This window comes from Cyprinodon tularosa, unplaced genomic scaffold (assembly GCF_016077235.1).
Source record: "Cyprinodon tularosa strain WSP-4 unplaced genomic scaffold, ASM1607723v1 ctg459, whole genome shotgun sequence".
Lineage (NCBI taxonomy): Eukaryota > Metazoa > Chordata > Actinopteri > Cyprinodontiformes > Cyprinodontidae > Cyprinodon > Cyprinodon tularosa.
Window position 1 is genome coordinate 519,796 of NW_024039184.1, and position 23,511 is coordinate 543,306.

The window sequence follows — 23,511 nt, forward strand, 5'->3', positions numbered from 1 at the left end:
GAGAAGAACTGTCAGGCCTTATTTTCTCCTTCCACTCAATCTATGGATCAGTTTGTCCTCCCCATGATGGACCCATCTGCAGCAGAGGTCTTGAAGGAACACCTTCCTGCTGCTTCCACACACCAGAACCAAATAATCAGGTCATTAGCAGGACTCTGCAGACCTGAAGGCAGTTTGGACCAGGGATGTTCATGAAACCTTTGAAGGGGTTCTGTGTTTACCTGATGGGGGAACATTGTGAAAGGTTTCACTTTTTCATGATTTAGACTGAATTTTGGGTCCTCATCTGCAGACAGTCTTCCTCCTGACATCCTCTATCCTCTGAGGAGCCGCGTCTCACTGTGTGGACCTCCTTTGATGGCTCCTGCCTGTTTCTACTGAATCACCAAACTGAGGGCGGTTTCTATCAGGGCTTTATTGGAAGAAGGTAACATGTAGTGGATACTGACCCCCCCCGCTTCAAAGACATGACTGATGCTTTATAAAAAGTAATAAAATAGTGAAACTCTTTAACTTTGTTCATGGTCTTTATCTACATATAAACATCCAACCTTCTAGTTTTAAATGCGTATGTGGTAAAAACACGGAAGAGATGTAGAGATGTTCAAAGGTCCTGGCAGCAGCAGAGCTCAAGCGCTTCGCCGTCACTGCAGAGGCTTCTGGGTCAGGATTCTCTCCTCTGATGAAACACCAGATCCTACGGCGTTAAGAAAACCGCCTCATTCCGGGAAAACTCTGGTTCCTCTTCAGCGTTCCGCACTTGATCCTCCAGGAAATGAATGTTCTGGAGCCCCGCACCCACCTGACACAAACACAAAGGCTGGGGGCCGGGATCCCAGCCCACACCAGAGACAGAAGCAAACTGGTCCCAGTATGAGGATCTGTAGGGTTTAATGGTCCAAACGGGACAGACGGACCTCTGCAGAACCCAAATACGGACCAAAGCAAGGCGCCCCCCCATTTAATCCGTCATTTCATGCGTTTGATTTCTGAAAAAGATTTATTTCAGAAACAGAAAAATAAAAACGAACAAATGAAGTGCAGACAGTCAGAGGGGGAGGGGCCGGACCAGCAACGTAAAACAGGAGAAATGAAAGGTTCTGAGGGACGATTGTCATGTGGGATATGCCCCCCCCCCCCCCCCCATGGTTCCAACATTCAGAGCGGCTGGACCTCCTTCTAGATTCCAACCTGTCGTAGGAGGAGGTGCTGCAGCCCTCTCTGTCCCTGCCTCCTGCTCAGCCAACAGTCGGGTGTTTGTGGACTCGACCCGGCCGCCCATTGGCTGGCGCTGACCCAGAGCACCCGCTCGCCCGCCCGTTTTCAGGCCCCTTCATCAGCGGTACTGTTCGGGGGGAGCTGAGCTCAGTCTTGGCTCTGCTGAGGAGGTTTGTCTCCGTCTGAAGCCTCGATGCCCAGCAGAGCCTGCACCGCCTCCAGGGGAACCCCTTCTGGGGTCTGGATGTGCATGGTGGTTCCGTCTGGCCCGTTGACGATGACGATCCCGTCCGACCCCGGCTCAGCCAGCTGGACCGTCAGCCCCTCGGTCTGGATGTAGATCTCCTGCCCCGCCTGCAGCTCCCTGGGCTCTGCAGACCCAGGATCAGGCTTGGAGGAGGCTGAGGGTTGGGGGGGGCTGGACTCCAGCGTCTGAGTGTCTGTGGTTCCCTTAGGGCTGGAACTAGGAGCGCCGTCTTGTTGGGTCATCTGGTCAGAGGCGTCGGCCATGTCTTCGTCCTGGACTGAGGGCTCCGGCGCCTCCTTCTGCTCCTCCAGGGGGCTGGCAGTAGGTGGGACCAGTGTGGGAGGTGGTGCAGCAGGGGAGGTGGCAGAAGAGCTGGAAGATCAAGACAAAATGGGTCCACAGAATATCAGCGTAAACTCAACTATTCTAGTGTTTTAGAACAGAAATTAAACCCGGGCCGTTTCTCACTATGTGTTCTTGTGCGTTCTCGTGTCCTCGACCGTCATCAGCCTCAGCCATAGCACTGTTCCAATTCACAAGAACAGCAGAGAGCTGACAAAGTCCCCAGATGTTGTTCTGGCCCCTCCCTCTTTACCCAGCATGCATCAGAGCAGAATTGTCCATCCTCCGTACTGACAACTGTCCCAGCATGCACTGCGGCAGCTGCAGCTTCCAGGTTAGCGCTCACAGAGCTCAGAGGATTAAGTTAAATGTTCTCTTTTCTGTTGCCGTTGTTCAATAAAAGTACGTTTTAAGATCATTTGAGGCGAGAATATTATAATTTAAACTTCACTATATGGAACATTTAATGATTTAGTGCATAAATTAAAAAAAAGTATTATGATGTTGAGAAGACAGTGGACACAAGCAGAGCTCCAAGGCTAACGATAGCCCGGGCCGGTCCTGAAACAGTCTGTTCTTAGATTAGTTCTTAGACTGAGGAGCTTCTAGCTGTCAGGGCTAGTCCTAGTTTACCTGGACGGCTTTATAAGGAAACAATGTCTCCATGGTGATGGAGCTCAGTTGAACTAGAATCAGGGTCCACTCACCTGGAGGTAGGTTCAGTAGAGCTGGTCAGAACTTTGGATCCACCTGAAATATCCAGGGGAGACATGGAGACGGAACAGGACTTCAGCAGAGGGGAAGGGGCCGAGGTCACCGGAGCGGCACCTTTGAGAGAAAACACACACATGATCACAGATATGAAAACAGCTCCTAATCCTGAGGTTCTTCCCATAGCAGCTCCATAACTGGGAGCTGAGGCAACATGATCCATGAAGGCCTGGGGGCCCCAGGTTGCCACCTCTCCCACAGAGAAATAATCTTTGAAGGCAGGATGGTAATCTGGATGAGCTGACTGCACAGACCATGTTTTCAGGAGGACTTTCTCACTTCAAATTAGATTCAAACTAATTTTCACAGCAAATATAGCTGCCATTAAAGGCAAAGAAAAGATAGGGTAGCTCCGCCCACCGTGCATCAGACCCACCTTTCCACCGCGCAGCTAGAGCAGCAAAGATGCTTCAGCCGCACGTCTTCAATTGTAAAAGCATAAAAAATTAAACAGCACACGTGTTTTAGCTGCTCCTGCTGCTTGTGGTCAGAATGTAGCATTAGTATGATGTCACATTCAGACAGAGACCTGAGGAATTGCTGCAGAGTCAATCTCTCCCATGGCCGCTGGGAAGTGGGGGTGCTGCAGATCTCCCCTAGTGGCGAGGGAGTTTTTTTTTATGTTTTAAAAATACTTTTTATAAATTACTTAAGAATTTATGGGAAATTATTTTTACTTTTTTTATTTTACTATTCTGTGTATTTGGATGTTAATGTAATTATATTGAGGCCTAATCAACACAAGTTCACAGGAGTTGCATTGTCATGGCAACATCAAGCAAGCTAGAGCTTGGTAACCCGCTTATGGTGGCAGACTTTTAAATGTACATAGTCTAATGGCAGAAACGAGGAGGAAAAATGGCACAGGAATGCATTTTAGATTTTTTTTTTGAAACCACCACCAGTGAAGAAGAACGCTGATACCGCAACCACGACAACGGAGAGCAGCCGGAGTGAGGAGACAGTCTCCCTAGCGTGACTGGATTAAACAAGGCAACATCCACTTCCTGCTCGGTTTGCTGGATGGCAGTGGCTGCATGATGTGGAAGAGACGGATCAGATTTTGTGTTTTGTTTGTCTGAAAGCAGTCAGAAAAAAGTCATACCTAGACACAAATCTTAGAAAGACAACCCCTTCGTGAATGCCGGCTTTTCAATAATAATAATAATAATAATACATTTTATTTGTATTGCACTTTACATTTAAAAAAAATCTCAAAGTGCTACAAAATTCATAGTTAAAAACAAAACCGTACAATAAAAACAGCATACATAGTTAAAATGAGACATTACAATAAAATAACATACGAAGAAAAAACAAAACAGTAAAATAACCATAAAACCACACAGATAAAATACTAACTAATGTTCAAAGGCCATTTTAAATAAAAATTTTCAAATAGACATAAAGCCACTAAAAAGTATCATTGTGAAGTTAATTAACTGATAAATGATTAATTTGATTAATGATGTCTGTGTGTTACAGGCCCTGGTTGCATGCACTGAAGTGACAATGAAGTAGTGAATCTCAATCTCTTTATTTATTGTATTTTAAATAAGCCTTAAGGCTCATAGGTATTTTGTCCAAAAAAAAAGAAAAGTAATTTCACAGCACCCCCTGATCCAAATGACTTCCAGCGGCCCTGATCTCTCCTGTCTAGATCCTGCAAAGTCAGTGACTGGATGCAATCAGCTGCTTTTTCCTTACAAACTTGAATCTGACTGGATGCTCTGGTTGATCTAGATCTATAAAGACCTGGGCTGACACGATGAATTGGAGCTAAAGAAGTAAACAATTGAAACAAATAAATGTAAGCTCTGCATGCAGCGCCTCATTAATCCCGTGTTAACCGCCATCCTACACGTCTGCCTCTCTACCAGCAAAGAGGGCGGAGCCTCACGCATGTCCATCAAACAGGCTGAATTATAAATACATGCTTTGGATCGGTACCTGCTCTTGGCGCCTCGGTGCCGTTCTGGTGATCTCCAATGTTGTTTTCCATCTTAAATCTCTTCGATGGCGGCAACATCTTGGAGTTCTGGAGAACAAGAAGACGTTTGATTACGTTAAAGTGAAACTGAAGGTGCATCTACTTTTCTGCAGCCTCTAGATGCTTCTCTGTTTCCACACCTGAATCCCCTCCTCAGCCTGCAACCGCCTCCTCCTGCTGATGACCTGGTCATGTGATTCCATCAGCAGAGCTGGAGGAGCGTAACGGAGGAAGCCTGGCCTAACCTAGGCCTGCAACGCCATTATTTTGCTAATAGATTAATCTCTCATATTTCGATCTATACTCCAGTTAACGATTAAGCCATTACTAAATTAGTTAACAATTATTTCAATAATCGATCAGATTAATAGTTTCAGCTCTAGTCCAGACTGAGTTTTCCACCCTGACTGATTTGTTCTTAGTTGTAATCTTCTCTACGGGGTCTTTACTCGCATTCTTCTGGGTTTCTGAAGGTCTTTATGAACCAGCCGTTATCATCTGGAAATTAGCTTTTCTGTGAGGATTATCAGAGCAGGGTTGACTCCAGGTAAAGAAATGTTTTAGATACTTCAAACCACTGAATGATGTCACTTTGATAACTACAGGTGCTGGTCATAAAATTAGAATATCATGAAAAAGTAGATTGATTTCAGTAATTCCATTTAAAAAGTGAAACTTGTATATTATATTCATACATTACATACAAACTCATATATTTCAGATGTTTATTTTTTTTAATTTTGATGATTACAAATGACAACAAATGAAAATCTCAAATTCATCATATCAGAAAATTAGAATATTGTGAAAAGGTTCAAAATTGATGGCCCCTGGTGCCACACTCTAATCAGCTAATTAACTCAAACCACCTGCAAAAGCCTTTAAATGGTCTTTCAGTCTAGTTCTATAGGCTACACAATCATGGGGAAGACTGCTGACTTGACAGTTGTCCAAAAGACGACCATCGACACCTTGCACAAGGAGGGCAAGACACAAAAGGTCATCGCTAAAGAGGCTGGCTGTTCACAGAGCTCAGTGTCCAAGCACATTAATAGAGAGGCGAAGGGAAGGAAAAGATGTGGTCGAAAAAAGTGTACAAGCAAGAGAGATAACCGCACCCTGGAGAGGATTGTGAAACAAAACCCATTCAAAAATGTGGGGGAGATTCACAAAGAGTGGACTGCAGCTGGAGTGAGTGCTTCAAGAACCACCACACACAGACGTATGAAAGACATGGGTTTCTGCTGTCGCATTCCTTGTGTCAAGCCACTCTTGAACCACAGACAGCGTCAGAAGCGTCTTGCCTGGGCTAAAGAGAAACAGGACTGGACTGCTGGTGAGTGGTCCAAAGTCATGTTCTCTGATGAAAGTAAATTTTGCATTTCCTTTGGAAATCAAGGTCCCAGAGTCTGGAGGAAAAGAAGAGAGGCACTTCATCCACGTTGCTTGAAGTCCAGTGTAAAGTTTCCACAGTCAGTGATGGTTTGGGGTGCCATGTCATCTGCTGGTGTTGGTCCATTGTGTTTTCTGAGGTCCAGGGTCAACGCAGCCACATACCAGGAAGTTTTAGAGCACTTCATGCTTCCTGCAGCTGACCAACTTTTTGGAGATGCAGATTTCATTTTCCAACAGGACTTGGCACCTGCACACAGTGCCAAAGCTACCAGTACCTGGTTGAAGGACCATGGTATCCCTGTTCTTAATTGGCCAGCAAACTCTCCTGACCTTAACCCCATAGAAAATCTATGGGGTATTGTGAAGAAGAAGATGCAATACACCAGACCCAACAATTCAGAAGAGCTAAAAGCCACTATTAGAGCAACCTGGGCTATCATAACACCTGAGCAGTGCCAAAGACTGATCGACTCCATGCCACGCCGCATTGCTGCAGTAATACAGGCCAAAGGAGGCCCAACTAAATACTGAGTGCTGTACATGCTCATACTTTTCATGTTCATACTTTTCAGTTGGCCAACATTTCTATAAATCCTTTGTTTTTATTGGTCTTCAGTAATATTCTAATTTTCTGATATGATGAATTTGAGATTTTCATTTGTTGTCATTTGAATTCATCAAAATTAAACAAAATAAACATCTGAAATATATGAGTTTGTATGTAATGTATGAATATAATATACAAGTTTCACTTTTTAAATGGAATTACTGAAATCAATCTACTTTTTCATGATATTCTAATTTTATGACCAGCACCTGTATTTACTGTCTGGATCTGGTTCCCTCAGAGTTTAAAGACTTCTCACTCAGATCATCTTCCTCAAAAACTGAAATTTGTATAAATTTCAGTCTAACTGATCCTGTTTGGGGAGGCGGTCTTTGATTTTACTGAAATTGATTACTGAAATCAATCTACTTTTTCATGATATTCTAATTTTATGACCAGCACCTGTATTTACTGTCTGGATCTGGTTCCCTCAGAGTTTAAAGACTTCTCACTCAGATCATCTTCCTCAAAAACTGAAATTTGTATAAATTTCAGTCTAACTGATCCTGTTTGGGGAGGCGGTCTTTGATGGCGTAGAAGCTGCGTTGGTAAAGGTGGCATTCACCCTGATGGACAAGCAGCACAGAAGACGGATGGATTCCAAAAAAAGTTAAAAACAATCCACTGAACTTTGTTTCCAAATTTGAAGACGTTTCTCTTCCCATCCAGGAAGCTTTTTCAATTCAAAATGTCAGAAATAGCGTTTAGTTCCAGGTTTTATCCAGCAGCCCAACAAAACCTTGTTTTTGTTTAGAAAACATGCAAATAGAAACGGATGGACAGGTCCACCCCCTTGGAATGGAGGTCGTTTGGCTTCTTTGTTAGCCTGCAATGCCCCATACCTGTCTATGTCTCTGAAAGGGGGTCGTTAGAGGGAATTGTTGGCCTGGCTGAATAGATGAGGTCTTCTGTTCCCCTGTAAAGGGGTTGAGATGATAGCGGGAAGGAATCAACTCTATCGCTGCATTGTAGGTTTCTGAAAGCTGAAATCTGAGTCCCCTCCCCTCTGTTTAAGGTTGGTTTCTCTTTCTTAACATAGATGGCTTCCTTCAAGCCCCTCTCAAACCACCTGTCTTATTTGTCCAAAATGGGAACATTCTGGTTACAATGCACAAATAGTTTTAATTAAAAATGACCTTCGTAGAGCTGAGGCCTGCTGCCCCCGTGTGGTCAGAACCAGAACTAAACAGGCTAAGGCAGGTTATAGATGCTCAGTAGCTATGTTCATAAACTGTTGGTCTCTAAAATCAGGACTGAAACATCACTGATTCCTGCAGATTTACATTAAAACAAAGTTTACGGCTTATTTCCAGCTTCTCCTTTGCTTTAAATCTGTTTTAATGCTCCTTGATTTTGTTCTGATTGTTACATTTTAGCAATGCTTTCCTGGTGTTCAGCTCTTTGGTCAAATGTGTGATGGTTTTACATATCCCAAACTTCCTGACATTATGCTTACCCCCATGTACCGCACATTTTTACTGTTCACAGCCGAGACTGGGGCCGCTCCAGGAACCACTTTCATCTTGTTCACCTCATCCAGGATCCCCAGAGACCTGGCCACCTGCAACAGTGGAGAACGGACGCCGCGTCACATGACCTGCTGCTCACAGCTGCTGGACTCGGAAAGGAAAGATGGGCTCACCTCGATGTTCCTGACCTCCACCGGCATGGCTCCACCTAGAGGACTGGAGATGTAGTCCTGTGCAGTCTGTCTAACTTGGCCATGCAGAGATTCAAACTCGTGGTAGATGTCTGGGAAACTGCTGCAGGCTGAACTCTTGCAGTCCAGCTGAAGGAGGAGGAGGACGTCAAACGTTAATAACCTACTGGTCTGCTTCCCTACTCCCTGTGAAGGCTGTCCAATAAACTAAGAAAACAAGAGATGGGAACCTTATAAGGAGCAAACAGAACCAGATCCACAGCAGCTGATTTTGAGCTGAGGTTTGTTTTAAAAGACGGGGGATTTGCTGCAGATATGCTGCTATAACTGATCCTAAACCATGACACCGTCGCCTCCATGCTTCACAGGATGGATGAGCTTTAACAGGACAGAGCTGAGTCATGATGTTCTCCTCACGGTCTGCCATTTTGAGAGGCATCTGCAGACCTGCACAGCAGGGTCTTCTGCACTGCCAGGACTGCAAGATTATTCCAGATATTTCAATCGAAGCATTCAGGAGTAGTTTGTATGAGCTGCCACATTTTATTAGAAGGACATTTTCTTTTTGTGAGGTGAGAGCTCACTTAGATCTGCCGTCTCACCACTTAAAAACCAAGAAAATCATGTTTTCTTATAATTTTTAAGTGATTTTCTTTCACTTATTCCAACATGATCTGTCTCTTACAGACGGATGTTTCTCCTGCTGGAGCTTCACCTAAAGTTAAACGCTGCGTCATGCTGGGAAATCTGCTTTTTTCACCATAAATTAAATAAAATAGACATTTGAAAGTTTGTTTCATTTCCACTGTTTTCTCAGGTGTCGTGGAAAAGTAAACTGAAGTTATTGTCTATTGTGGTCATTATGGAGGTATTCAGTAATTCACTGAGAACCCAAAGCTTAGTTAATATGAAATCCCAGCCTCCATTGGTTTATCTATGTGGTACAACAGCACAAACAATACTGAAAGAATAAAAAAAATAGAATATAACACTGGCAAATACACATTATTGTTATTTTGACATTTTCTTGCATTTTTTTACTTTATCCAGTTGAACTGGACAGAGATTATATATAAATCATTGAACACATAAATAGAGAAAATATTTCTATTATGGAGACCGAGGAAATGAAGACAGAATGTAAAATATTCCTAATATACTAACTTTTATTTTACTTCGCTTTAACTTGGAAAGGCTTTGAATAAACTGGTTCTGACAGCGGAGGAGAACCTCACAGTGCAGGTTCTGCACCTAGACTGTTTTGGCCATTTTACTCATAGAGATAAAGAGACAACTCCTTCGTAAATGCAGACTTTTCAACTTGGCCTAAGCCTCTGAAAATGTTATAATGTGAAATTTTATTAACTGATAAATGATGTCTGTGTGTTAAGGGCTGGTTATCCTCCCGGCAGCAGTGTGTCTCAGTGAGCTTGATGCTATGTTATTCCACGCCACAAGGCAAAAGGGGAAAATCAGGAACTAGCTGTAGGTCTAGATACGGCCGAGGCAGTGAGGAAGTGGGGGGCAACAGAAGGACATGAGGATTAAAAAGAGCAGGGATCCAGGTGGAAAAAGGGTCCCAGCGTTCTCCTGCACCTCGCTCTTCTAGCTGGTCCATCTTCAACAGTCGTTTTACACAATGGCAGTTGGACAAACAAAACAAGCCGGTAAGGAACCAAACAGGAAATACGCATAGTGTAGATCGGATGTAGATTTGACCAATCAGAGGCCTCCTGTCTGTCAATTTTGGAGAGGTGCAGCAGATTGTCTGTGGAAGGGTGTAGGGTGTGGGGGGGACGTCACCGCTACACCTACGCAGACGATCTGGTTTCTGAGTATAAATTTGCCTTAGCCCTATTTATTTATTGTATTTTAAATAAGCCTATAGGCTCATAGGTATTTTGTCCAAAAAAAAAAAAAAATTAATAAATCTGTTTCACAGCACCCCCTGATCCAAATGACTTCCAGCTGCCCTGATCTCTCCTGCCTGGATCCTGCAAAGTCAGTGACTGGATGCAATCAGCTGCTTTTTCCTTACAAACTTGAATCTGACTGGATTTTCTGGTTGATCTAGATCTATAAAGACCTGGGCTGACACGATGAATTGGAGCTACAGAAGTAAACAATTGAAACAAATGAATTTCAGCTCCATATGCTGCGACTGAACGTCTTATTACATCTTAATCTTAATTAAGATTAATCTTGGAGGAAGTGGCTGAGAAGAGGATGCTCTCCAAACTCACATCCATCATGGACAACACCTCTCACCTCCTGCACCAGACTGTAGAGGAGCTGAGCAGCTCCTTTAGTCAGAGACTTAGACACCCTGTCTGTAAGAAGGAGGTCAGCATTCCGGCTGCCACCAGACTCTACACTCACCGGTCACTTTATTAGGTACACCTGTCCAACTGCTCGTTAACACTTAATTTCTAAGCAGCCAAACACATGGCGGCAACTCAGTGCATTTAGGCATGTAGACATGGTCAAGACAATCTCCTGCAGTTCAAACCGAGCATCAGTATGGGGAAGAAAGGTGATTTGAGTGACTTTGAACGTGGCATGATTGTTGGTGCCAGAAGGGCTGGTCTGAGTATTTCAGAAACTGCTGATCTACTGGGATTTTCACGCACAACCATCTCTAGGGTTTACAGAGAATGGTCCGAAAAAGAAAAAACATCCAGTGAGTGGCAGTTCTGTGGGCGGAAATGCCTTGTTGGTGCCAGAGGTCAGAGGAGAATGGCCAGACTGGTTCGAGTTGATAGAAGGGCAACAGTGACTCAAATAACCACCCGTTACAACCAAGGTGGGCAGAAGAGCATCTCTGAGCGCACAGTACGTCGAACTTTGAGGCAGATGGGCTACAGCAGCAGAAGACCACACCGGGTGCCACTCCTTTCAGCTAAGAACAGGAAACTGAGGCTACAATTTGCACAAGCTCATCGAAATTGGACAATAGAAGATTGGAAAAACGTCGCCTGGTCTGATGAGTCTCGATTTCTGCTGCGACATTCGGATGTTAGGGTCAGAATTTGGCGTCTACAACATGAAAGCATGGATCCATCCTGCCTTGTATCAACGGTTCAGGCTGGTGGTGGTGGTGTCATGGTGTGGGGAATATTTTCTTGGCACTCTTTGGGCCCCTTGGTACCAATTGAGCATCGTTGCAACGCCACAGCCTACCTGAGTATTGTTGCTGACCATGTCCATCCCTTTATGACCACAATGTACCCAACTTCTGATGGCTACTTTCAGCAGGATAATGCGCCATGTCATAAAGCTGGAATCATCTCAGACTGGTTTCTTGAACATGACAATGAGTTCACTGCACTCAAATGGCCTCCACAGTCACCAGATTTCAATCCAATAGAGCATCTTTGGGATGTGGTGGAACGGGAGATTTGCATCATGGATGTGCAGCCGACAAATCTGCGGCAACTGTGTGATGCCATCATGTCAATATGGACCAAACTCCCTGAGGAATGCTTCCAGCACCTTATTGAATCTATGCCACGAAGAATTGAGGCAGTTCTGAAGGCAAAAGGGGGTCCAACCCGTTACTAGTATGGGGTACCTAATAAAGTGGCCGGTGAGTGTATAATGCTGCACTATCACCACAATAACTCCTGTAAAAACCACTGTGCAGCTATATTGTATTTTTTTTATTTATTGACTGTGCAATATTCTGTGCAATATGCTGACTATGCAATATATGTGAATATAATAGTCATACCACTACCTCACCGTTGTTCCTTACCTACTACACTTTAACGTAAAAGTCAATCCACCTGTATATAAACCATCCGGATTGTAAATATGTCACCTCAAACCTCTGTGTTACTCCCTTGGATTTTTTTATTTTCTTATTTTTATTTTGTTTTTCATACATGTACACTTGCACCTTAATCCTTGAGATACTGTATATACACTATATTGCCAAAAGTATTTGCTCACCTGCCTTGACTCACATATGAGCTTAAGTGACATCCCGTTCCTAATCCATAGGGTTCAATATGACGTCGGTCCACCCTTTGCAGCTAGAACAGCTTCAACTCTTCTGGGAAGGCTGTCCACAAGGTTTAGGAGTGTGTTTATGGGAATTTTTGACCATTCTTCCAGAAGCGCATTTGTGAGGTCGCACACTGATGTTGGACGAGAAGGCCTGGCTCTCAGTCTCCGCTCTAATTCATCCCAAAGGTGTTCTATCGGGTTGAGGTCAGGACTCTGTGCAGGCCAGTCAAGTTCATCCACACCAGACTCTGTCATCCATGTCTTTATGGACCTTGCTTTGTGCACTGGTGCACAGTCATGTTGGAAGAGGAAGGGGCCAGCTCCAAACTGTTCCCACAAAGTTGGGAGCATGGAATTGTCCAAAATGTCTTGGTATGCTGAAGCATTCAGAGTTCCTTTCACTGGAACTAAGGGGCCAAGCCCAGCTCCTGAAAAACAACCTCACACCATAATCCCCCCTCCACCAAACTTTACACTTGGCACAATGCAGTCAGACAAGTACCGTTCTCCTGGCAACCGCCAAACCCAGACCCGTCCATCAGATTGCCAGATGGAGAAGCGCGATTCGTCACTCCAGAGAACGCGTCTCCACTGCTCTAGAGTCCAGTGGCGGCGTGCTTTACACCACCGCATCCGACGCTTTGCATTGCACTTGGTGATGTATGGCTTGGATGCAGCTGCTCGACCATGGAAACCCATTCCATGAAGCTCTCTGCGCACTGTTCTTGAGCTAATCTGAAGGCCACATGAAGTTTGGAGGTCTGTAGTGATTGACTCTGCAGAAAGTTGGCGACCTCTTCGCACTATGCGCTTCAGCATCCGCTGACCCCGCTCCGTCAGTTTACGTGGCCTACCACTTCGTAGCTGAGTTGCTGTCGTTCCCAAACACTTCCATTTTCTTATAATACAGCTGACAGTTGACTGTGGAATATTTAGGAGCGAGGAAATTTCACGACTGGATTTGTTGCACAGGTGGCATCCTATCACAGTTCCACGCTGGAATTCACTGAGCTCCTGAGAGCGACCCATTCTTTCACAAATGTTTGTAAAAACAGTCTGCATGCCTAGGTGCTTGAATTTATACACCTGTGGCCATGGAAGTGATTGGAACACCTGATTCCAATAATTTGGATGGGTGAGCAAATACTTTTGGCAATATAGTGTATATTATTTATTCTTAATGCACCTTTTTCCTCCTTGTTTGCACCTTCTTTAATTATTATGCCAATATGTGACCAGTGGATTTCTCCGCTGTGAGATCAATAAAGCTCATCTAATCTAATCTAACGAATCCATTCCAGGCTGGAATAAACACAAATGTGTCCAAATCTCTTCCTCAGCATTAACGCCTTTATTGTTGATCACTGCTGGTCTCATGCTTGTGTAAATGTTTTACTCACCTTTGCCAGCAGCAGCTCCCACAGACTTAACATACTGGTCAAACGAGGAAGAACGACCTCCATCAGTTCTTCATCCTCACACTGCTCCACCAGCTGTAGGCAGCCAGAGACACAGATCACTGGTCAGGCATGAGGTCAGCAGCTCAGTGACCTCCTGACATCACAGAACGCTGGTGACCAGCAGAGCTTCCTTTTACCTCCTGCAGCCTTTGCTGTCTCCTCTCTGCCAGCTGCTTGACAGTCACTGGGAGGACGCCGAGCTTCGGGGGACGCCCTCGACGACCGGGTCTACCCACCAGCCCAACTGTCACCTGCCAGAACCAACCAATCAGATGACAGAAGAAACATCAAACATAATCTGATTGGAAGAAGGCACAGGTGGTCCCTCACTGGTTCTGGAAGGTTTCAATCTGACCTAAAGTGTTTGTTTTTTTAAATGCTGATTTTTGATCAGACTGAGACAGAAATCCCTCATCAGACCTGGAAGCAGAACCTGGTAGATGAGACGTTCAGGGAACAAAAGGCTGATCCACAGCACGAATCTGGAGCAAACGTTTTAGTGACGCATTGAAAGCTGACCAACCTTAGGAGGAGGCCCCAGGGATCGGCCTCGGCCCCTGCCTCTTCCTCTCCCCCGTCCTCTTCCTCTCCCCCGGCCCCTGGGGCGCCCGGGGCCGCGGTGCTGAAGGATGCCGAGTCCTTCGGTTTCCACACGGCCGCGGTCTCCCTGAGGACAAGCAGAGCAAACGGGTCAGCTAACAGGATCAGAACCTGATGATAGAACCGGGACGTTCTGAACATGTTTCAACATGAAATGCTTAGTGGACCATCCAAAACCTGCAGCATTTCTGTGACTTCCAATCATAATGTTCCTAAAATCAGCTACAGCACATTACAACAATTCCCCACATTTGATTTGGACAGATTCTGAAAAGTTAATAATAAAAAACTGCTCTGGCTGCGCGGTGGAAAAGTGGGTCTGATGCGCGTTGGGCGGAGCTACCCTATCCTTTCTTTGCCTTTAATGGCAGCTATATTTGCTGTGATCAGTGGGTAAAAAGTAGTTTGAATCCTTTGAGTCCATCTGAAAACATGGTCTGTGCAGTCAGTTCATCCAGATTACCATCCTGCCTTCAAATATTATTTCTCTGTGGGAGCCGCTCAGACCCACACATACCGGCGGGGCGCCGTCCCTGGGAATCCCCAGCAGCAGCTGCCTCAGGCCCGCTCGCCTCTAAGCGATTTTCTGCAAATATTCGTGGTGGCTGGAAGTAGATGTTAGCGTTTTTCAGTTATGTGCTACAAACTGCAGGAACCAGGATAATAAAAGCAAACATATTCTGCCGGCAGGTTTCTACATTTTAAGTGAATTTAGGCGTTAAACTGTTTCAGAGGAGTGATCATAGTGCTCTTCATCAGCAGTGCTGTGTCTGACTCCCTGCCAGCTCCCAGATCAGCTTCTCTGATTGGTTGATGTGGCGCGTCCAGCAGTTAAAGTTACATATTTCCAACTCCTGCAGCTGCTGCTTCTAAAGTGCCTCAGATGCTCAGAAGCTCATGATGCGCTGCTCCTGCTGCTCTAGATGCTGCAGGAGCTTTTGCTGCTCCTTGACGCGCATCAACCATTGACTTTGCATGTAAACCAGCTGCTTCTGCTGCTTGCTGTGTCAACGTAGTGTTAAAGTTCTAACAAACTTTGTCTGGTTCTGTCTTTTTTGGACCTCTAGCAGAGACTGACTCACAACATGGTTCTGAACCAGCAAACATCCGTGTCCTAACCCTCTACTGAGCCCAGAACTTTCAGAACCACAGGGTTTGACCGGTTTCTTCTCATGTAAACAGAACCTGGCCCACGATGTTCTGAAAACAACCTGAACAAGAGCAATCATTCAGTTCTGATAGGTGGCTGAGTCTCACATTGTTTGTTGCCACAGCAGCAGGTTTGTCCTCCTCCTCCTCCTCCTCCTCCTCTTCCTCCTCCTCGCCGTCGTCCTCCTCCTCTTTCATGGCCTCCTCTGCCTTCGGATCCCCTCGGCTCTGCTCTGGTTCCGGCACACTGGAAAAATCTGGTTCTCCGTGGGTGGGGTTCAGCTTGTAGTGTCGGTTCAGGCCTCCAGGACCAATGTAGGCCTTATCGCAGGTCTGACACCGATGGCGCCGGGACTTCAGGCTGTAGCTGGCAGACGAAGGGCTGTCGGAACCGGACCCAGCCCGTTTGCCATTCTCCTCCTCCTCTACACTCATGTCAGAATAATCGTCCGAGTCCGACTGGTGGCTCTCAGCCAGGTCCTCCGTCTTTATGAACTTGTAGTCCTTAGCTTTGTACTTGGGCGGCCTGGAAACCCGACCGGACCGGGTTTGGACCTTCAACGCCTTCTTCTCTTTTTCTTGGCCTTCTTCTTCTCTTTCTCTCTGTCTCTCTCCTTGACACCAGAGGCTAGGGTTACCGGGGCCGCTTTGGGGGCCACAGTCAGGGTGGTGGGCTGAGGAGCCGCCGGAGCCGCTTTAACCGGATCCTTCCCAGCAGCTGGTTCCGTGCCGTTGTGTGGCGCCTTAACCAGAGAAACGCTAACAGTTTTAGCAGGAGCAGAAGGAGGCGCCTTACAGCTGGAGGCCGGCAGATCTTTGAGAGTGGACGCCGTGGTCACCCTGATGGTGGAAAGCTTTTGACCCGGACTGGAGGAGCTGGTTGCTACGGCAGCCGGGCCTGTCACCTTGTGGACCAGGGGCAGCAGAGACCCGACCACAGGGGTGGCGTTCTGCAGCAGCAGCTGTATGGCGGGCTCCCCTGGGTTCTGCTGCAGCAGGATCTGCTGACCCTGCTGACCCACCATGGGCTGGATGTGGATGATCTGCGCGTTGCTCAGACCGGCTGACAGCTTCACCTGAGGGTGACTGATGGTCACCGTCTTCTGCTGCAGTGTTTTCACCTCCTGCTTAAGAGGAACTTGGATCTGAATCCTTGTAGGTTCCGACTGGAAAGACAAAAACACAAAGAAAGAGATTATTGGAGCTGAAGTTATGATGGAAAATCATTGCAACCATGGAAACATCTGAAGGGGGGGGCTTGTAAAAGACTGAGATGCTAGATGTGAGGTTATCCTGCCATAACCCTTGACTACTACAGCAGTAGTAGTCAATCAACACGAGGAAGAGAGTTAATGTGATGGAAACGGAGCAGAATGTGTCTGGATCAGTTACTGCAGGTTGAATAAAGATAAAAACAGTCATCCTCCCTGGTCCTGGTCACTGTGCTGATAGTAGAACAGCACAACCATAGGAAACCATGAAGGGATGTTGGTGAATTTTACTTTTTCATCAATCTATCTCTATTCTCCCACTCTGCAGAATTTCTCAGTTCAATCTCTAATGTTCTGCTCTTTCTGCTTTTTCTCATAGTAGCTTCATCTGGTCTGTTCCTGTTTGGCTATGACTCCATCCTGGAGAGAAATATCAGATCTGTTGCTGCCATCAACTCTTTGTTTCTAGATGTTGGAGCTTGGCCTGTTTTCCAGTGTAGTCCTGTTTCTCTGACTGTGACTAACTGGATGTGCTCTCTTCATCCTCTGACATGGAAGCTGGCTCGGAGCTCGTCTGCCTGGCTGTGTGTTTCCTGAACAGGGCCGCCTGTGGAGCTGGTTGACAGTTGCCTTTTGTATCTATGCTTCTTTTTCTATGTCTGCTTCTGTCTCCTTGAATCCCAGTCGGCCTCAGCAGATGGCCGCTCACACTGAGCCTGGTTCTGCTGGAGGTTTCTTCCTGTTAAAAGGGAGTTTTTCCTCTCCACTGTCGCTACAAGCATGCTTAGTGTGAGGGATTGCTGAAGAGTGAATGAGTAGATGCTGCACAGGGAGGCATTTCTACTGCGTGTCTCTGTGGGTGGGTTCAGCTTGTAGTGTCTGAGTGGGGAGTACCAGCATGGCGGACGGTGGCTTCACTTTTTTCAGCCAATCAGCAGTCCATTAAATAAATAGAGATCATTGAATGAGACACCATGCCATCATCAGAGGGATTTTAATACGTTTCACTTCTTTAGGAGCAGAGGGAACTACACAGACGCTCCATCACTGCCAGACCTTTGAGCTTTAACTGATTCTGACAAGTCTCGCTGTTAGTCGTGATGATCCTGAAGATCAAAGATTCCCTTCATGCCTTGGAGCGTGAATGTAAGCGATTATCTGGATCTTAGAATCAAATGTGACCCCTTCCTGCTGCTCAGCCTCCATCTTCCCCTAAGGGCGAGGCACTCCAGTCACCACCGCTCTCATTGGGCTGCCGGTCTCTCCTGTTCCAGGCGATCGGTGACATTTTTCAGCTAGCAGATGAAGCAGGCTGACTTAACCCAGAACACTGGTTGGTGGTTCATTGATTTATAACGCCACATAAACCCTCCATGTGATTTGCAGCCTGACAGGATGAGGCAAGGGAAAAAGAAACCTACTCTACTGTCAATGTTAAATTCAAACCTGTTTTCAGACACAAAAAAAAATATAATAAAAAAACTTGAAGATAGACTGATGCAGAGGCGTAGCCAGAAAATGTTTATACGGGTGTCCAGGTAATAACCAATGTACACTGAGGGGTGGCTGAAAGTGAATCCCGAACCTCAGGGTCAGTCTACACTGTTCCAACAGGAAAATTAACGAGAACAAGGTCCATATTTTCTAAATAAAGACAAGATATACTATACCTACAGACTTTGCTAACAAAATAGAAGCATATATTTAAACATGTATTTAGATAAAAGGTATAATGGATAAAATTCTTTCAGGTTTGAGTTTTGCAGCGAAAATCTTTTCCATTGTCATTACTTACCAACTTTTAACAATAATCATTCTGCATAAAATTGATATTTACAAGTACTAAAATCTACATAAATTGATTATTTAATACGCTTTTATTAAAATAATTATTTACCTATGATTTCACTGAAGACTGCTGGATGACTTGCAGAGATACATCATTTTCTCTTTATCCCATAAAACACAAAATCTAGTTCTGAAAAGAGCATAAATTCTGGATTTATCATCTTTAATGTTAGGATATTGATGATGCATAATTAACCAGTGTTTTTGTTGTCAGGTAATTGTTAATAAATGAAAACGTTTTGAATATTCCACTTGAGAGTATTACTTTTACCGTTATTAAGCCGGGCATACACTGTGCGATATTTGCAATGGTTGCACGCAGCTACAGCTCAAACTGTACAACTAAACCACAAGCTTTAAAAGTTCACAGCTCACGATGTTTGTTCTCACGCTGTGCGACCCGACGCTCCGATGCTAAATGAGTTTCATACTAAATCACCCCCATTCCAAAGGGGTGGAGCCAATCGTCCGTTTCAATTTTCATGTTTTCTGAACAAAAAAAAGGCTTTGTTGGGCTACTGTATAAAGCCTAGAACTCTGAACGCCATTTCTGACATTTTGAATTGAAAAATCTTCCTGGATGGGAAGAGAAACGTCTTCAAACTTGGAAACAAAGTCCAGTGGATTTTAACTTTTTTGGAATTTCATAAAAAAAATAATAAAACCCTGCTTTAAAGTCATAGGGAAGCGGCTGTTTCAACCGTTGCATTTCCGAATTGATTGTGATTGTTCGTTTATCAAGGGGGCGGGATTGTTGTGGCGGAAGGTTCGCAAGCAAGTTTGGTTGTAGCTGGTTTTTCGGAAGCATCTTACTAACCAGTTAGCAACTTAGTGCTAGTAGGTTAGCAATGGGAAATTCCATTGGGAGCAAGTAGCATTAAATTGGTGACTTAGAAACGACACTGTCAAGGAACACTATGGACAGCGGAAACATGCAAGAGGAGGAGAGTTTGGTGTCAGAGGTCGTGGATGGGTCTCCTCCGTCACACATTTTTTTATTTAGAGGAGGAAAGCGGGGACATAGTTGTTGTGGAAGAGGACGCCACGGCGGCAGAAGCTTGGTTTGGTGTAGAAGGCTTACAGCCATACATGTTTGAGCCCTTGCCTCACAACGCTGCCAGTTCTGTTAGCTCTACGCCTGCTGAAGACACAGACGTCCATCCCCGTGAACACTGGGACGGAACTCAATGGGAAAAGAAATTATTCTAATTTCAATCGTTACGTATATTAGCTGCGACATATGAATCAAGATGCTATGACTGAAAACATTTGATTGACAGATGATCGTTGATATATGATTGGATAAATTTAGATGTTCAGGCTGACGTAGAACTAACTGGTCTGCATAAGATAACGAAAAAAAAAAAAACTCAGATTTTAAGACAGAATTTTTTTTTTTATAGAAATTTTCAAACTTTTGGGAAACCGTGGTCCGATAAAGAGTACATTTATATAGATGTTCAAGCCAGAATTATTTGACATTAAAACTTTAATGCATAGACCGGGATTAAAAAGCTTTTCCTCTGTGGACCAACCTCCAAACATTTCCTGCTCCTGCGTTTCTGTATTGAGGGAATTTAAGGACTAGTGAAGGCATCCCCAAGGCGGTCCTGGAAGGCCGCTGTCCTGCAGGTTTTAGAGGTTTCTCAGCCTCAGCACAGCTGATTCTGATTAATGTAGTTCAGCAGAAGCCTGATGATCAGCTATCAATGGAAATCAGCTGTACCTCTAAACCCTGCAGGACAGCAGCCCTCCAGGGCTGAGTTTGGGGATTCCTGCACTAGTGTGAAATCAGTCTAAAGCAGCTCAGACCTGAGAGATGATCCTGCAGCCCTGTGGGAGGAAAGGGGAACTTCCTGATGGAGCCTGAACTCACCTGGACCACAGTGCTGGACTGCAGGGCCACCTGCTGCGCCACACTTTTCAGCTGAGTGGAGGCGTTCTTCTGAGGAGACACCTTCAGGGTCTGTGGAGGAACCTGGACTTGCTTCTGCTGGGTCGGAACCTGGACCGGCTTCTGCTGGGTCGGAACCTGGACCGGCTTCTGCTGGGTCGGAACCTGGACCTGCTTCTGCTGGGTCGGAACCTGGACCTGCTTCTGCTGGGTCGGAACCTGTTGGATCTTGACTTGCTGCAGGTTGTCCTGGTTCTGAGACTTGGTGACCTGGTTTATGACCTGCTGCAGCTGACTCGGATCCAGAGAGGTCTTGTGGACCGGGGCGGCTTTGACCAGCTGGCTGTGCTGGAGCAGCTGGACGGCCTCGGTGTCAGAAACCTGAACGATCTGCTGCTTGCTGAGCTGACTGAGCACCGCCTGCTGCTCCTCCACCGTTAGCCCGGAGCTCTCCACCAGGCTGCCGTCTGGCTGCACGTAGATGATGGTGGTGTTAGCCAGGTCTGTGAACTCTGCGCCCACCACCACCCGCTGCTCCACCTGACAGCCTTCTGCTCCACTCAGGGACTGCTGGCTGCCATCCGCGCAGGACCCGGGCTCTGAGCTCTCTGCGGGCTGCTCGCACTCAGCCACCAGAAACGTCGATACCTTCTCCTGGGGCTGTAGCACCTGGGCGACAGGCTGGCCTGCTGTAGGCTCCGCAGACTGGCTGCTCAGGGAAGCCTCTGTCCCTGGCGGCTCCGCCACTGTTATTGTTCCGATAGCTCCGCTATCACCCTCTCTGTCCGCCATTTTAGCTTTGGGGTTAACCGTTAGCTTACACTGGGGGCCTTGCTGCTGTTCGCCGTTTCTTCAGAGAATATCGCTGAATAAAAAGTCCTTTATAAAACCGGCTTGTGCTGGTAGGTAAAGCCCTGCGCGGGAATGAATGGCAGCATTGATGGAAGCGCTGGAATCTCTGGAAGCTGAGAGTTAGCGGGAGGAGTTTTGAACTAGCCTAGCTTAACCCTCCGCGGCAGCGGTTGCGTAGAACTCCCGGAGCGGAACCAACGGAGCGGATTCAGTCCGCGGTCCAAAACACGACGACAAACTGCTTCTTCTTCTTCTTCTTTACATTTTTTTTTTTTTTTTTGCGGTTGGCAAACAACAGATGTATTTCCGCCATCTGCTGGAATGGAGTGTGGACCGAAATGACTCTCAGAAACTAAATTCTATTATAAAAATGTGTTACTTTTAGATATAGAAATATTATTCTGCAAATGTTACTGTCTTAATAATTCAAATAAATCTAATTTAACTTTTTCTTTACTTAAATTTAGAATTAATTGGGGGCACTTTCCAATTCACCGGATCATTCAGTTAAATTGATTCAAAGTTTTCTATCTAAGGAAAACCAGCTGATTGCATCGACTCATTGACTCTTCAGCAATCCCTCACACCAAGCATGCTTGTAGCGACAGTGGAGAGGATAAACTTCCTTTTAACAGGAAGAAACCTTCAGCAGAACCAGGCTCAGTGTGAGCGGCCATCTGCTGAGGCCGACTGGGGTTCAAGGAGACAGAAGCAGACATAGAAAAAGAAGCATAGATACAAAAGGCAACTGTCAACCAGCTCCACAGGCGGCCCCGTCCAGGAAACACACAGCCAGGCAGACGAGCTCCGAGCCAGCTCCCATGTCAGAGGATGAAGAGAGCACATCCAGCCAGTCACATTCAGAGAAACAGGACTACACTGAAAAACAGGCCAAGCTCCAACATGTAGAAACAAAGGCGTTGATGGCAGCAGCACAGCTGATATTTCTCTCCAGGATGGAGTCACAGCCAAACAGGAACAGACCAGATGAAGCTACTATGAGAAAAAGCAGAAAGAGCAGAACGTTAAAGATTGAACTAACAGATTCTGCAGAGTGGGAGAACAGAGATAGAATGATGAAATGGGGGACCCTATGTCCTCCAGCAGTCTAAGCCTATAGCAGCATAACTATAAAAATAGCACAGGATAACCTGAGCCACTCTAACTATAAGCTTGATCAAAAAGGAAAGTTTTAAGCCTAACCTTAAAAGTAGACAGGGTGTCTGCCTCACGGACTAAAACTGGTAGTTGGTTCCACAGGAGAGGAGCCTGATAACTAACTGTTCCTGCGGAGGATGAGCAGACCACAGCAGACCACTGAATTACTGGGAAACTGGAAAGTTAATATAAGAGAAACTACATCATATTCAGTCTACAATAACTAAAGGTGATCTTTCTGTATTCTTAAACAGTATTTAAATTTTCCCATCTAATGTACTTCCAATATAATATCTTTATTGTTCAGTGGAGGGATAGAATAAAGTCAGGGTTTTATTTTTAAAACCAGAGGTGGGGATTTACCATTAGGCAATACTAGGTAATTGTCATTTGAAAACAAACCATGCAAAGAGCAGTGTTGCCAACTTAGCACTTTAGTCGCTATATTTAGCGACTTTTCAGACCCCTCTAGCACTTTGATTTCAAAAAAAGCTCCTAGCGCCAAATCTAGCGACTTTTTCCTGCTACTGGAGACTTTGGCGACAACATCTAAAAGCAGCGAACTCTGCTCTCCAGAGCCAGTAGATTGGTAACCTTGCCTCCTGCTCTCCTCTATCTTGTCTGCTGTCATGATTCATGCAGCTATTATTTCATCCAAATGAAAAATGGAGAACAGATAAGCAGATCTTGGCTTGTCTACAGTGAAAAGAAGGACTGGGTTATTTACTTTAGCCTTTTTGGAAACACAGGAAGGAGCAATCAGCTAAGTGAGCTTAGAGCTTGGAAAAATCTTTCATTCCTTTAGAGACAGCATGAAAAGTCAGCTGAGTACAAAACATAGAGAGGAAAACAACAAGAAGAGAGGGACAAAACCTAGAACAAATAATGGATGTCTATTCTATTAACATTTCTCTATCTGTAGAACGGGGCTGATTTATGTGTTGTCTTCTCAGTTCAGAGGCCCCCCTGCCTGTCTTTGCCTAGGGCCCCACATTTCCTAAATCCGCCCCTGGACAGTGGATGGAAAAGTGGATTTAAATTGGATAAATGGTTTTGACTAAAGATCAACCAAGAAGAGGAGTAAGGCCGTAGCAAAGGTTG

The 23,511-nt window shown here is 45.5% G+C and overlaps 2 protein-coding genes across 2 annotated transcripts; both read right to left on the reverse strand.

The window, feature by feature from the left end:
- Positions 1 to 396: 396 nt before the first annotated feature.
- LOC119793662 lies at positions 397 to 16,016 on the reverse strand. The gene is made up of 9 exons (XM_038300873.1): positions 15,556 to 16,016; positions 14,222 to 14,365; positions 13,836 to 13,949; positions 13,639 to 13,731; positions 8,213 to 8,359; positions 8,027 to 8,131; positions 4,529 to 4,616; positions 2,515 to 2,635; positions 397 to 1,837 (listed from the first exon to the last, which is right to left on the reverse strand). Exons 1-9 carry the CDS (start codon positions 15,880 to 15,882, stop codon positions 1,366 to 1,368), a joined length of 1,611 nt encoding a protein of 536 aa, XP_038156801.1. The 5' UTR covers positions 15,883 to 16,016; the 3' UTR covers positions 397 to 1,365.
- Positions 15,970 to 21,472, reverse strand: LOC119793663 (integrator complex subunit 3 homolog). The gene is made up of 2 exons (XM_038300874.1): positions 20,383 to 21,472; positions 15,970 to 16,613 (listed from the first exon to the last, which is right to left on the reverse strand). Exons 1-2 carry the CDS (start codon positions 21,190 to 21,192, stop codon positions 16,005 to 16,007), a joined length of 1,419 nt encoding a protein of 472 aa, XP_038156802.1. The 5' UTR covers positions 21,193 to 21,472; the 3' UTR covers positions 15,970 to 16,004.
- Positions 21,473 to 23,511: the final 2,039 nt, after the last annotated feature.